Source organism: Acinonyx jubatus, chromosome A1, assembly GCF_027475565.1.
Source record: "Acinonyx jubatus isolate Ajub_Pintada_27869175 chromosome A1, VMU_Ajub_asm_v1.0, whole genome shotgun sequence".
Classification (NCBI taxonomy): Eukaryota; Metazoa; Chordata; class Mammalia; order Carnivora; family Felidae; genus Acinonyx; species Acinonyx jubatus.
In genome coordinates, this window is record NC_069380.1 from 18,626,050 (window position 1) to 18,642,445 (window position 16,396).

The 16,396-nt window shown below is 43.3% G+C and overlaps 1 protein-coding gene across 1 annotated transcript in view; it reads right to left on the minus strand.

Annotated features, from left to right (window-relative positions):
• Positions 1-16,143, minus strand: part of FOXO1 (forkhead box O1) — a 96,966-nt gene extending 80,823 nt beyond the window's left edge. The window contains exon 1 of the mRNA XM_027064742.2: positions 15,061-16,143. Coding sequence (XP_026920543.1) covers positions 15,061-15,711 — 651 coding nt within the window. The 5' untranslated portion in view covers positions 15,712-16,143. The remainder of the gene's footprint in view (positions 1-15,060) is intronic.
• Positions 16,144-16,396: the final 253 nt, after the last annotated feature.

A 16,396-nucleotide genomic window follows, 5' to 3' on the forward strand; every position in this document is an offset into this window, starting at 1 on the left:
GGATTTGATGGTGCAGATTCAGTGGAAATTTACATCTATACATCCAGACTATCTTATGCAGGGAGAAGCTGTTTCCTTCCCCCCCCCCCCCTTGTCTATTTACCAGCACAAACTAAGGTTAGTAAAAATATCTTTTAAGACAAACACATACTCACAGGTTTTTTTAGCTTAAAGACTAAAATACACAAAGTTGTTTCCATTTAGCTTACTCCCCTCAGTCACTCTCTTCTCTATGGGTGTTGCTTAATGTGGAACTTGCTCCCGTAAAGCACAATACTACCATCCTCCAGACACTGCTTAGAATCAGCACAGTCCCCTATGGCCCTACACTCTTTCACAGATCTTCTGTGTCAAAGGGTGACACTGCATCCAGAAACTAGGACAGGTTCTCAGGCCACCTTTCAAGAAGCACAGTGTCCCTGGACAAGGGCACTACCGACCCGACCCCACTGTGTACTCCACTGGTCACTCCCCATCCATAACAGAAAAACCAGGTTTGCTTTGGGGCGCCTGGGTGGCTCAGTCGGTTAAGCATCCAACTTAGGCTCAGGTCACGATCTGGAGGTTCCTGAGTTCCAGCCCACGTTGGGCTCTGTGCTGACAGCTCAGAGCCTGGAGCCTGCTTCAGATTCTGTGTCTCCCTCTCTCTCTGCCCCTCCCCGCTTGTGCTCTGTCTCTCAAAAATGAATAAATGTAAAAAAAAAAAAAAATTGTTTAAAAAAAAAAAAAGAAAAACCAGGTTTGGGATTCTGTGTTTTGTCAACACATAGAAATCTAAGTCCTCTGAAAGGTTGATTAAAGAGTTAAAACCGGTTAGCCGGGAAAAGAATACTGGTTAGCTGTAGAAACTGGCTTCACATACCTGAAGAGGAAACAAACTGAGCCAATTCCAGGTGACTCCCAAAACCAGAACCAGAAGCAAGCCAGGGGGCAAGAGAAGGGGAATTACAGGCGAACACATGGGGTCAATACAGAAATAAACTTTATAGCAATGTGGGAAGTAACAGATTCTCAAGTATCTCACAATGGCCAAGCAGAGGCTTCCATATCAGGTGGTAGTTTTAAAATTTGAGATTATACTTAAAAATAAAGTTAAATAAATAAAGGATACTCCATGATTCATCATGCCTTCTGGTACACAAAGTTTAATAAACTTGAAGGCCCAAACCCAAACTCAACAAGGAAATAAATGGGAATACAAACAGTTTAAGGTAACTTCTACACAATGTGAGACATTAAATCTACTTGTACATCCCTGTGAATGGGATTGTATCTATTAATAATTTAGAGACCATTTCCAATGGCAGTAGTTAATACAATAGGGTTCTGGTGATAAAGTATAACTGCACCAGTAACCAGCAATAACCTCTGAAGAAACTTTTCACCTGATTTACATTAATCGGTTGGAGAAATTTATTCAAATTGAATAAACCAGGGGGCTGAAAATGAGAAAGAAACCGAAGAAGAAATGAAAAAGTATGGAGGGGGAGTAGGGGGTGATCAAAAAGACACTTTAATATAAGTCATTTAGATCTGTGCCCTCAGAAGCTCAGCAGACTATGTGGCATTCTTCACTTAGGGAATAACTGAGAACAGATCAGACAGACTCCCTACAACCCACGTTTTTAACTAATCTACCCCAGCTATCAGCCTCAGATGAGAAATGAGAAAATTAATGAACAAAAAGTAAACCTATTAAAATGAGGGGGGTGGTCATTAATAGATGGTGATTTTCAGTTTAAAGGAGTTCAGGCAAAAGCTAACTTTTGTCACTCTCAAAAGGTAAACACTGCAAAACTCTGGCTTCCACATTTCTCTCCACCTAATCAAACTTTTAAGACATTTGAATTGGATGACAATTCACTGGGGATCATTTCTGATGGTGGTTCTGACTCCTGGTGATTCAATACACAATCACACATTTGTAAACTTAGTAAGAGCAGAACATTCCCTGACTCAGGAGAAGTTCACGTATGTTCTTTTTCGCAGCTTTCTGTGCTGTCAATGGCATACTTAGGACATAAAAGCATCACAAAAAGTCAGATTTTCTTTTTACCATGTGTACGTAAATGCAAGAGCTCAAAGACCCTAACATGTCAAACTATTCAAAAATTAGACCCAGATCACAGAAAATAAAACTAAGTATCATTATAATATTTTCTTAATATTCTGCACTAGCTAAATTATTTTGTAGGCTCAGACTCCTACAGAAGCATGCCAGTGTTGAACCACACCCAACAGAGATAATTAATACCCTCTTTGTGTGTTCCAATTTTATTTTATTTTTTTCCTGTCTTCCTCTACCTCTGGTTGAAAGAGCCAAAATGTGTACTCCCTACACTATCACAGGAAACAAAGCAAGGGAATTCTATCCAAATTGAAGGATGTCAAATTCCCAGGCATGGCCAGGCAGGATGTCAAAGGTCATGCCCCATATTTGGCGAAAGAAAGATACTATTAATATATTTATAGCCAGAACGGGTAACTATAAATCCAAAAGCTATAACCTGATGAAAGATGGAAAAGGCATTAAATTCAAAAGTTTTTATGCCCACACAGGAAGGCTGTCCTGATGACATTTAAGTTCATCTGCAAAACTGGTGTGGTCTAACAAGTCGACGCTCTTACGGCTCTTACCTGTGGGCCCTGTGCGGGTCTGCAGCAAAGTGGCCGCCAACTTGTTTCAGGCCAGAGTAACACAATAGCAGCCCCAGGGAGCAAGGAGACCTCACCAAGAGAGATGAGATTTTGTGCAAAAGGCAAGTCCCAGACTGGAAAGTGTGCTTAATAAAATTCAATGTCATTTTGTTTTAAGTGAGTCCCTGAAACAGTCTAGGCAAGCCTCCTCAGAAACATGCTTAATAGGGCATGTGACTAAAGGGAGGGCTCGCCATTTCAAATCCCAGGGGTATATTCACAGTTAAGGATCACAAAGAATTTAGACAGGAAAGGAATCCCTCTGATGCATTACTTTAGAATCTGAGATGTTTAGTTTTCATTTTATGCTTAGACTTCTTTACTTCTTCCTCCCAGTCCTCTTTAAAAGTTATTTGAAACACAAATGGGGGTGGAAAGTGTGAATGAGGCTTAACTGGAAGCCCTGAGCTGTCAATCCCAGTAGAATGATCTCAGCTCTTGACATCCGTGATTGAATGTGTTTTCCTTTCTCTCTTCTTGCCTTTTATATAAACACAGGCGGAAGTCATGGTTAGTCTAAGAACCATGGCCATCAACAGTCTGTCTTTGATTAAAAGGTCTACATAATTTCATCACAAAAGAAATTAAGCAGGGCCTTTCTATGAATACATTCAGCATTTGATATAACCCAAAATCATTTACGCTGTTCAACAGGATCACATGGTGAAGTCATTATTTTAATTTTTTTTCCTAGAAATAGAATTTATAAGGCATGCAATGGAATGGTAATGAATTCTGAAATTGACTTTCAAACATGCAACCTCCCATAGTTTGTGGAGCAGAAATGATCAGCATAAATGTGAGCTACGCATGTATCAATATAATATTCTCTACATTATATTCTGTTTCTCCCCCATATTCTCCATCTTTAGCTCAAAATAAAGCAATCACACTAAGGAATGAAATGGTACAAACTTTAATATCCCAACTACTTATTAAATGAAACTCAATTGAGTTATTGAAACTCAATAACCTGGAAAGATGACTCAAGAGTATTTACTTCTGGGGGCGCCTGGTCTTAATTTTCACTCAGGTCATGATCTCACGGATTCATGGGTTTGAGCCCCGCATGGGCCTCCTCGCACTGACAGTGCAGAGTCTGCTTGGGATTCTCTCTCTCCCCCTCTCTCTCTGCCCCTCATGCACACGCTCTCCTTCAGAACAAATAAACTTAAAAATATTTTTTTTTACAAAGAATATTTACTTCTGAGTTAGACACCACACTGAGAAACTCAGGCTATAAACTCTGAAAAGATGGATACAGACAGCGTGGGGACTAGCCTTGAAATACAGGGAACCATCTAAACACCAAAGTGTGGGCACGGTAATTCTTAAAGCTGTGACAACCATGCTTCTAAATTTCTATTTCAGTAACCCCAAATCTTGGTGTTTTGTTTGGTTTTTAGTATGTTCCATGTAACTATCAAAGATATCAAAATGGCATTTCTAGAAATATAAAGCACCTTACAGAAAACATCCCAGGAATACGGGGATATAATATTACAGTGCTACTACAAAGCAGAGTGATCACAGCTGGCGAAGTATCCATTATAGAGGCAAAAAAGATGATGCAAATCACATCAAAACACACCTCATTACAGGAATTTTTAACCCTAAAAAATTTCCTTAGCATTAATTTTCCTAAGTACTTCAGAAGAGAACAAAAAAAGCAACAAAAACCATTTGGTGAGCTTGTGTAAAATGTAAACCCATCAAATACTGTGTTTAAGATCAGTGTTAACAGCAACAAAAAAAATAATCTGAAAGCACGCGTCTTAATACAAATACAAAATAAATATAAATCTAGACCCTATATAATTAATTCTATTTCATGAATTCTAAGAGGTTCAAGAAACCAGTTGGGGCACACAGGTAACAGAAGAAAGTATAGGAATCTTTCACATTCAATGTATGCAAATGTAATAATGGACACTAAAAATAGAAAGTTAAATTCTAAAAGGTTGAAGGAGAGACCAATTCCAGTTGCACAGGTTACATAAAATTCTCTCAGCAGGATGGCCCACAGGAAGCTTTCACATTCATTGCATGTAAATTTCATGATGGCATGCATATCTACCCATCCAGAGAGAAAAGGTTTACATTCAAGTTTAGAGAAATGCAACCAGCTTGGTACCCAGTACACAAACAACCTTAGTGATATTTACAAGTTCGGCAAGTTCCTCTCAGCCTCTCCCCCTCCCCCCTTCAGAGCTGGCCCTGCAGGGTGAGAGAAAGGGAAAGAGGTCTCTAGATGCAGACAGGTGATATAAAGCTTGCCTTAAAGTAGGAGAGTTCTCCTACATTCAGTCACAGTATGGTGGGCTGAAACTGACGCTGAACCCTCACTGGTGGGACAAATGGATGATTCTCCAAATTACATATCACAAACTCAAGAAACTATGTCATCTCTGATACAAAATCAGGATGACTGAAGGTACCTATCTTGATGCATTTATCCCGATGCAACCTACACTTAAGGTTATGTGAGAACAACAGGAAAAAAATTCCTTTTATGTCAAAATAGTACAATAAAATCCACATTTGACTGTCACTACCTCAAGAATCTGCCAAAATAAGAGCCTCTAGCTAAACCATATGCAAACCATTTCCTTTGACCTTGCTTCCAAGCAAACGAACTATCTGAAGTATTTGATATTTACTTGTATAGACCATTCCCAAATATTTATGTGGTTATTTTGTTTTCAAGCTTTGAAGGACATGTAATATTTACAAGCCTAGGAATTATGTAATTCATTATAATTTCACTCTCCAAATTACATTTGAAATCCAAATACATTTCTTTTTAAATACGGAATGTAGAGTAAGCCCTTTTCTTTTCCCAGTTACCCTCACCACCACTGAAAAGATAAAGACCCTCCCATTCTGTACGCAGGGATTTCTCACCTAGACAAGATGGGTCTTCCCCCTCAAGACACCTGCATGGCAAGCTCCTGGGGTATGGAACTGGTAGAGGAAAAGCACTAATTTTCTAAATTAAAAAAGGAAAACTGGGGGCACCTGACTGAGTCAGTCAATATAGTATGTCACTCGTGATCTAGGGTTTGGGAGTCCAAGCCCCACGGTGGGCATAGAGCCTACTAAAAGCAAAAGGAAAACTACTATGGGGGCTGGGGAGGAACTGAGGAGGCAAAGTTAAATGCCTCTGGGCCTCAAATAACTATTTGAGAGATACCGAAAAGATCTTTATCTTCCCACATAATCCAAGCTGGTTCTCATCTTCCTCCTTCCTCCATTAGACCTTCTCTCTTGGCTAGAACCCAAACAAGACTCAGAGGGTTAATCATGCTCTTCGAGACTTTCCTACTGCAGTTATAAAATAAATGCAGCCACGGAGGTCCCCTCCCCTTCCTGATGTCAGGTTTGCTTAGCTCCTTTCAAACTGTTAACTCAGCTAACCAGTAACAGGAGGCCTCTCACCAGCCACGCGAAAGCAGTTCTAGAACAACTTCAGGATCAGGGTTGTAAAGACAAAAACATTTTTTTCCAACTCTGCTGCATATCAGATCTCTAATATAAGAGATTCACAAAACCATGACCCATTTTCCAGATCTGCGAGGAATGGCGATTGAGAAAAATCTATTTATCCAAGAAATGTATTTAATCACACAAAAAGAAAATGGGCCACACTCTCTTCCCACCCTCTTTCACATAACAGCACTGCTTTACTCAGGGGAGTTAAGCAGCAGCTGCACACCCTTCAAGGTCACAGGATTTAGCATGAGGGTCACTTCTGTAACTTAAGACCAATATCATCTAGGGCGAAAAGTTAATCAAGGCAGAGTAAGATTTTGTTAGGTCTCAAGGACCCACATTAGAGATGTTGGAACCAGGTCACACTCAAAAAGGTGGCAGTCTTGAGACGTCGTGTCTTTGCCCAGCAGCAGTGTGTAAGAGGAGCATGGGTTGTCAGAGGTAACAACAGCACATCCCAGGTCACAGGTGCTGCAGTGCAGACCAATGCAGCACAGGCTTTAGAGGTGTCTCTTCTGAGAAGACACATGTGCCACCCACCAGCCCTAAGAATTGAAGAACCCATGTGACGTAGTGTCCACAGGGGACAGGCTACCTTAGAAAAAATGACCTGTCCTCCCACAGATCTACAAATTGACTCTGCCTCTCCTCCCAGGAGATAAGCCTAGGAATAAGCCTACACTTCTCCCCTTCAAAATCAGAACTAAGATAAGACATAAGTCATCGGATGAAGATGTTTTACATATCTCTCTAAAGACGGAATGAAAAGACCAAAGATGAGCGGCAATTCTGAACCTCACTGGATCCACAAACATTAACAGTGGGAAAAAATCAGACTGGCCAATTACATACTGTTTCCTAGTGCTTCTGATCACTAGCAATCACACAAGCATGATATCCTGGTGTGCTGTGAAAGCTACTTTGTCCATGTGTTAGGTAACTTACAAATTTAGTAATTCCTCCAAGTGAGCTCTTTCTTCATCTGTTTTTGTTTCCCTGTCCCTCGCTCCCCAAAGACACCTTCTAAATGATACCGTCTGCTACCATAAATATGTACATACTAGCAAAATAGCTTTCTACATTTCTCCAACACTTGTTATTTCTAACATGGCCAATAAGCTTAAAGATCTGTATCTGTGCCTTTTTGCTATGCCACAGTACAGTTTCTATTACATAAATCTTTTGGTTCTCCATGAGCTAGCCAGACTCACTCACAAGTATTTGGAATGCATTCAGTTATATATCGGCCTGACATCAGTTTTGGGTTTAGCCTATCCAGATTTAACTTCCTCTGGATCTACTGAACAATCTCATTATAACATTCATTCCTATACAAGGTTAGTGAGTAAAGACAAACTACAATGAGAAAGCTATCGAGGATTTCTAGGATTTAGCTAATGCAATAATAGAACTGACATTTAAATCTGAAAGCATCTTTTTAAGCCAATATAAATTTTCTTCATGATTGCCCTAAGTATATTGTGAGATTGCTAACTCCAACTTTAGAATTTCTCTTTTTTCAGGGAAACCTAATGCACTTTTGGTGCAAATGTAAACTGGTGCAGCCACTATGGAAAATGATATAAAGGTTCTTCAAAATATTTCAAATAATGATCTAAAAAAAAAAAGGAATTTCTGTTTTTTCAAAAACACAAGAATTATGCTCAACAATGACCCTTCTTTATTTAAATCACTCTGCTCCCAGGACAGGACAGTATGAAGGTTAGGTTTTGTTGTTTATTTGTCTTTTTAAGTAAACTCTACCCCCAAAGTGAGGCTCAAATTCACCAGAATTCACCACCCAGAGATCAGAGATCAAGAGTTGCATGCTCCATCCACCGCCCATCCTGGTGCCCCTGAAGGTTAGTTTTAAGGAACAGACCAAGCAAAAAGCTAAATATTTTGGAAATACCTACTCTTCATGTTAAGTCAATTATGTAATATGTGCCATGTTTCATTATCAAATTCTGCATGTAAATTTTAAACCCAATGCAGTACACTGGCTTTACTTGCATTCCATGGGTTTCTATATTCACAGGAACATTTCTACAAAATTGAATTTTTAAAACTAAAAATGTGACCCTATTTTAATAACTTCTTATATTATAAAAACATATAATTTCATAGAAAAATTTGTTCTAATACATATAAAGTTCAATTTCCATCTGACGATATTCTACCCTATACTTTTTAAACTTCCTGTGTGTCATATAGCCATTACTCAGAGAAACTGATGCTTCCCTTATTTTCACGCCTTTATAAATGCCAGTTCATCATTCTGAAAATCAACTTAAAGAATTATCTGATGTATAGAAAAGTGGATATGCCAATGGATAGTTACTTGATAAAACCAAGTATAATAAAATGATAGTAAGTAGAAACTAGATAGCAGGTATACAGATGTTCAATGTAGAATTCTTTCAACTTTGCTGAACATTTGAAAATTTTATAATGAAATCTTGGGAGACTAACATCCCATTTGCAAGGTCCACCTCAATAGCCAACACAGAACTCCATTTTTCTCAAAGACACTTAACCCTCTCTACTGTGGACTAACTACACTGATTTATGTGCCATACCTAACCTGCCTACAGGATCACATTCGAATCATTTTTCTATCGTTCAGATACATCTAATATGACATCTTGTATACAATAATTATTCAACAAATAGAAAAAAATTAATAAAAATACCGTGACCATCTGTGGAAAATAATCATTGTTCTTTAGTAATACTAATAAAAACATTATCACATTTTGAACACACAGAAAGCTGAAATATAAAAGACCCATGGTTCAAGAAAAAATTTCTTCCCAACCACATATTTACTATATAATGGACATGATATAACATGCAGACATTAAAGTCAAATTACAATATACAGCAACATGAATTAAGAAATCACCAGACATTCACTAAGAAAAGGCAAAAATGCCTTCAGGCAGGAACCAAGACTGGAAGTTGGTGGAAAGGACATGAGCTTTGCAGACTAAGCAAAATTTTCAGAACTTGCAGTAAAGGCACAAGATGATCCAAGTGCTGGGGACAGGATGGTCTGGACCTGAAATAAGAGGCCTAACCTAGGGGAATGAGTGGAGGTCGTGAAAAGAATGTCTCAACAGACTGAGACAGAAGAGCTGACAGACTTGGGGGCACCAAAAAGCATGAGAAGAATATGCTGAAAAGGGCATCCAAGCCTGAAAACTAGGGAAAAGGTTAACCAGACTATTGACCAAATCAGGGAACTCAAGATGGGAACCTTATCTGAGAGTAAGAGGAAATATGGCATGCTTGGGTTTAGACGTGTTCAATTTGAGGTGAAAGTGGGACATTTATGGCCCTTAAAGTAACTGGAGACACAGGACAATAGATGGAGTAAGTTACCTAGGAAAGAGCCAGAGAAAAAGTCCACAACTAGTCCTGAGGTTATCTTTAGGATTGAGCACAGAAGAAAAAAAATGAATGAACCAACTGGAGGAGAAAGCAGTATGAAAGTGGGGGAGGGATGAAGACAGTCCAATGTAACCCAGTCTCCAATAAAGGGATTTCTACAGAGGGGGTGGTCAACGGAAAACTGAGAAAATGGAAGGCTTAGACACTTCCCTGCCAGCCTTGGTGAACTCTGACCATAAAGACTACAAGCTCGAGCAATCATGAGAAACCAAAAATTGGGGGTATAGAATAGAAGCTCATCACACAGTCCCATCTCGTTTTTTGGTTTTTTTTTTTTTGTAATAAATATGGCCTGAAATAAAGGACACATATTGAGCGTATGTCCTTATTTAATCTTAATAATGCATCAAGGTGAAAATTCACCAAATAATAAACTGGAAAGGGATTGCAGATTTAGCTTTCTAATCTTATTTGGCACAATATCAAAAATAGTTTGCTTTTTTTTTTTAACAGCTTATGTCAAAGCTACATGAGGATGAATGAAAAAGAGGAAAAAAAAAAAAAAAAGGGAAAGCAGCCCCAAAGCTTTCCAAGTGGCAAGAATAATTCAAACCAAGCCTCAATATTTGCAGTGCTTAACCCACAAATTTATAAACCATAGGTAGACAGAGTGGAGTGGGATGCCAATAGGAGGGTGGATGTTAAAAACTGAACCATATGAAATCACTAATGTACAAAAATCCATTTTCTTGTTTCATATGTTCCTTAGAAGACCACAAATAACAAGCAGTAATCTTCTGCAAAGAATTTATGTGCCACTGAGTTCTGTTAGTCTTAATCAAGAATTAGCAAAAAGGGACAATTCTTCCAGGCTTCAGTACACTTATTATATACAGCATATCCACTGGAACACAAACCATCACCCCTCAGACACCAAAAGAAACACTTTCTCAAGTTCATCCAATCCTGTTTGACAACTGAGGAGCAGCCCATACCAACTTCAGAATTTCGTACACACCAAGAAAAGGTGGTTATCTAACCCAAGGAAGGTCTCAGGGGATTGGGGCAAAGGCAAGTCTCTGCAAGCTGTTACTAAGAAGGCCGAGGCAAATGCTGAACTGCAGAGACGCAGGGCTAAATCCACTTTGCTCACTCAATGCTCCAAGGCTCAGTACAACTACAAACTGCTCTAATCACCATGGGGTTTATCCTGCCTCTCCAAGAGGATTCCAGGAAGCCCCAAAGTTATGGCACACGCAGGGGAAAAAAAAAAAAAAACCCAGCCGATTAAATTCCCATGATGCCAAGGTACTGGGTAGTTTCCAAGGGCAGAGTGTTCTAGAAAAATGCAAATAATTCAGGCTCTCCAAAGAAATTCCAAGCAAATACAGACAGCTGCTGTCTTAGAAAAATCATACAGAATTGTCGTTTAGGAGGCTGGATGAAAAGGCACAAGGACAGAGAGAACATGTCCAGCCTGTCAGGGATTCTAACTCACCACTGAGTATTCTTTCCCTCCTCCCCAGTTTATATGTCCCCTTAAGATTCCCTGTGCAGTGCATGGTATCCTAGCCACATTTGTGGTCCACTGCCAATGTGACAGACTCTCAATAATGGGGGGGGGGGGGGAGTTTGTCTCAATGAACTTTAACCTTCTTTAATTTACATGAGAATTAAAAATGCCTTCTTCCCAGTATTCAAATGTTTGCCACCCTAAGAAAATAAAAGCTGAGAAAAGTCAAAAATAGAAGTCACCACTCTCTTCCAAGGATCTGCCACAAATCCACAGGTAAAATAAAAATAAAATTCTTATAATTATCAATTAAGGTATTCACATTTGACATCAATTTTGGAATTTCGGAAAAAGAAACATGCCAGCCATAAGACCTGTTACGTCAGTCCCACATACCTTTTTCAGCCTTTAGTAAATATGATATCACACGTGGCTGCATAATTCCCTTACTCATTTTTAATTCTCTTACCGCATGCTCCCTTCCCCAAATACAGATATTGACATTTTCACCCCACTGTAAAAAAAAGGTTTTCTTTTAAGGTAATTTCAGTAACAATGTAGAAGCTGGCCTCACCTTTAAAGAGGTCATTTTTAAATCAAATGTGACTGCAGCAAGAAAGCATCTATCATCCCTGTGCTAGGGACTTTGTGGCTATTTAAATAACTCACCTGCAGATTACAAACCCGAATTACAAAATATGAGTTTTTAAACACAAAAAGTAGTACTGTCAGTTCATAAGCCAAATGAAAGAAATGTCATTCCAAAATAAGGAACATCTGAGATATCTCACTTGTCGAAGCATTCTTTTAACCAAAGTGCTCCAAATAGTGTCAAAACAAAAAATAAGAGTCAACTTAAAACTGCCATTAAAAAAAAGAGGGGGGGGGAGGGACGGACAGAACCAGAGCTCACAATACTAGTTCCCAAGCTCTAGAAAGCTTTCTATGTGGGAGGGGAAGAAAAAAAAAAAGGTCATGGAAATGAAGTTTCACTATTTATAAATAGTGTACATGGTTTAAAAGATCCTGGGTTTTCCAAAAGTCTTAGCTTCCACTTTGAGTGTAACCTTATGATAATTATAGCCGATATTAAAACAACTGTAAAGCACATGTAAGGTACCATCTCCATAAATACAAAATGCGTATCTGACAAATATAACCAGTGTCTAAGGAACTAGAAGTTTCTGAACTCTTTAACAGCTTCTCAACTATTCTGTCCATGAAAACCACTTTCAAATTCTCAGGCAGGCCCCAGAAAGTAAAGCACAAGCAACTATATTTAATTAAAGAGTCAATCTAATTCCCACCAGTAAATCACAGGAAATATTTAGTTCCAAAGCAGCCTCTCCTAAGTTTTAAAATAGTTAGGTTTTGGTTGATTTGCATTTTAGGACTCGATTTTTACAGCTAGAAGTCATAGTAAAATTTCTCCCTTTTACGAACCTTTAAATCAAGGGAGTCTTTCAAATCTGAAAAACTTGGTTTTAACAAGTAACTCATTTTTATGAAAACTCGAACCAAAAGACTAGTTATGACTTAGAATGCTTAAGGCTGTTTCTTTTCTTCTTAAAATATCCCTTTACTCAAAGTGAAAATGCACTTGCTGTAATCTGACTTCCACCAACGGACTCTCATTACACCTGAAACATTTACTCACTTGAGAACGGCAGCCCGCTCCTCCCAAAGCCCCACTTGGTTGCCACTGGGAGCAGTCACTGGGCCTCCAATTTTGAATAGATACCAACGATTCTAATTGCTCTTCGAGCTCTGAAAAGTGTATTTTTAAAAATAAAATTATAATTGCATTTTGGCAAAAAAAAATTAGAACAAAAACCTAATAAAAATGGTTGGGGGTTTGCTTCGGCCTTAGAATCTTTGTTTTGTTTTGTTTTTAACTTGAAAGTTTAGGTTGTATTCCTAGTTTAAGAAGAATAATCTGATTTAAAGCCATATGAGAGGCAAAACTAAAAATAATCCCAAACATCGCCTTTCTCCATCTTTGAAGAAAGGCACTCCAGCAAGCTGAAGCAGATTGTATCCATTTCCAAGGACCTAAAAGAATGGTGTAAGTACACACCTACTTTGAAAAAGTTTTGTGTTTTTTTTTTAATGGCAAACGCTTTATAAATAAATAGCTCAAGTAGGGTTGATAGATGAGCAAGTCAGGTCTTAAATTCAAATGTTAAGTAAAATTGGATTTGGCAGACAATCTTGATTTTGTGACTTAAAAGAATACATATCAAGCTTAAAAGAAAGCACTTTACCTTTCTGAAACACTTGGTAAAATAACATGTTAACGCCTAGTAATGACATTATTAAGTGGTACGTTTACTCTAAAACACACTTGGGAAAAAATAATATCCTGGCTCCTTCTCCAGGAACCTCAATACGTTAGGAGTATCTTAACCTTTTTGACACACATTAACCACAGGCATGACAGTGTATGTAAAACAACCGTGGTGTAACCAATTGCGCAGCAAAGATCAATCTTTATTAGGCTGTACAGTCAGGGTTAGGGGTGAGGAAGAAGTTCCGAGGAGTGAGGAAGTTCTCCACTAAACTTTCACATCGATCCCTCCACCTGGGACAACGAGAAACTGTCAGCTTCAGAAGGCCAAAGGAGAATGCACCCCCGGGAGGCCTCCCCACAGCCTCTCCTCCTAAGAGCCCCGGGGTCTTCTCAGTCTCCTAGTAGGGAAGTACCTGCCCCCATCCTGCGTCTCTCCGGGTCTCCCTCTCTGAAAGACAAAAAGGACCAGAGGCCCCTCATCTACGGTCCTCTCTTGTGGCAGGACGGCCCTACAAACTGCTTTGATGCGCACCTCCACTCCGACTCCCCGAAAACACTTGTCACAAAGCCCCCTGCCTGCCTCTGGGATCTGTACCTCCACGCTCGGTAACAATGAGGCGGCAAAGTGAGAAAGAAGGTACACACATCCCCAGCTCTGGTCACCCAAGGCAGCCTCCCCGTGCCTATGTAAAAGCCTCAGACCATGGGCGAGGCCAAGTTTGGGGACACTTCCCTGCGTAGAGAAGTACTGGCCTCGCAGCCCCGCGGCCGGGCCGGGAACCGCGCACCGCCCCGGCACGCTGGCCCTTTAAAGACGCTCTCTTCCTACGCCTGCGGCCCCTCCCTCGCCGTCGCAGCTCCCGCTCCCGCCTCCGCCCCCGCCGAGGGTCACACTTGAACTTTAGCTCGCCCGGCGCGGCCCGGCGCCCGCGCTCCGCAGGCAGTGGCCGCCTCTTCGCACGTGTCGGATGCACTACCTCGGGCTCGTCGCGCCCGACCCCCTGCACTCGAGGCCACTTCGGGTAAAATCAAAACAAAGCAAAATGCACACCGGCCTCCCAAAACTGCGCTGCCAAGGGCCGACTCGCGACCTGTCCCTTCCACCTACAGATCGGTCCCCCGGCGGCGGGGCCCCGATGAGCCTCCCGGCGCCCTCCTCCGCCCAGTGCGGCGGAAACGGCTCTTCGGCGCAGCCCAAGGCTGGGGGGAACGCGCGTCGCGGCGACGGAGAGGAGCCGCCCTCACCCCCTAAAGGTCCTGGAGTAAAAGAAGCGGTGACAAGAGTCCTCGCCGGCCGTGGGGGAGCAGCTCCCAGTAAACCCCTTCCTCCTTCCACTGGCGGCGAACTTTTCGGCTCGCTCTTATGTCCACTTCTTGCCGTTACTTTTTTTCACTCCCTAATTCCCAAATGAGCCCCTTTTCCCCGTCCCGCTCCAACTCTCACTTGAGCGCGCGCGCACACACTTATTCCTGTCCCCCGACAGGTCCTGGGCAAGCCCACCACTCACATCTGCCACTTCTCGAGCTTTCCCTGCACGCGCTGCCCGCGTGCCCTGCACTTTCAGCCCAAGCAAACTTCCACAGCCGCCCTCTCCTCTGCCTCACCACGACCTCAGGTGGAGGCAGAGTCCCCGCGCCCCCTCCCAGTCCGGCTGTGCGTCCCGAGGCCACTCACCTTCCAGCCCGCGGAGCTGTTGCTGTCACCCTTATCCTTGAAATAGGGCACGCTCTTGACCATCCACTCGTAGATCTGCGACAGCGTGAGCCGCTTCTCGGCTGAGCTCTCGATGGCCTTGGTGATGAGGTCGGCATAGGACAGGTTGCCCCACGCGTTGCGGCGGGACGAGCTGCTCTTTCTCGGCTGCCCTGCAAGGGGGCCGGCGGCGGCTGGGGGCACCGGCGGGTGCTGAGACAGCGGCCCGGGCGGCGGGGGCTGCGGCGGCGCCGGGTGCAAGCAGCCCGCCTCCGGGCCCTGGAAGTCCCCGCACAGCCCCCCGGTGGCGGCAGCTGCGGCCGCCGCCGCCGCCACGGCTGCCGCCGCCGCTGCGGCCGCCGCCACGGACCCGGGCGCCTGCTGGAAGTCCCCGGTCTCCTCCAGCAGGCTCAGGTTGCTCATGAAGTCGGCGTTGACAGCGGCCGCTGAGGCCGAGGGCAGGCCCGCGGCGGCGTCGGGGTTCGCTGCCGCGCCGCCCGACGGCGCCGGGCTGGAGGTGGCCGAGTTGGACTGGCTAAACTCCGGCCTGGGCAGCGGCCAGGTGCACGAGCGCGGCCGGGGCAGCGGCTCGAAGTCCGGGTCGATCTCCACCACCTGGGGCGCTTCGGCCATGGTGACCCCCACCCCTCCCCCAACCGCGGGAGAGCCAAAGGGTCGAGAGCAGCACAGGGAGCCAAGGGGGAGAGGGCGCGAAGAGCCGGTCCGAGATTTGGGGGGGCGAGGTCGGCACCTCGAGCCGACGAAAACCCGGAGGAAGGCGCGGCGGAGTAGTAGCGCGAGCCCAGAACTTAACTTCGCGGGTCCATCAACATCTAGGCTCTTCCAGATTCGCTGCACGGGCAGGACTGCAGGCCAGAGTCGCCGGGTCGGGCAGCAGTCGGCGCCGAACTCCTGCTGACAGGGCCTGCGGACCGAAGGAGGACGGACGCCGCGGGCCGCTCGCTCTCCCGGCGGCGCGACCGCGGCTCTGCTGCCTGTTGAATGTGGCGGCGGCGACAGCTGCTGCAGCGACTACGCTGCCGCCCGACTTACGGGATCTGCCGCCGCCCCCCGCCCGCGGCGGCGCGCGCGCCGGCCCGCCCCTGACTGACAGCGCACGCGACCAATGAGCGCGCGGCGCCGCCGCCCAGGCAGCCAGTGGTCGCCCGCCTGGGCGGGGGCCGGTTTTCCACCCGGGAGGCGGCAGTGGTTTGGTGGGGGGTAGTGGGATGTTTTTCTCTTTCACACACTCTCTCTCTTTCTCTCTCTCTCTCTCTTTTTTTTTTTTTGGATCTCTGTTATTATTTTCTGGTAATTC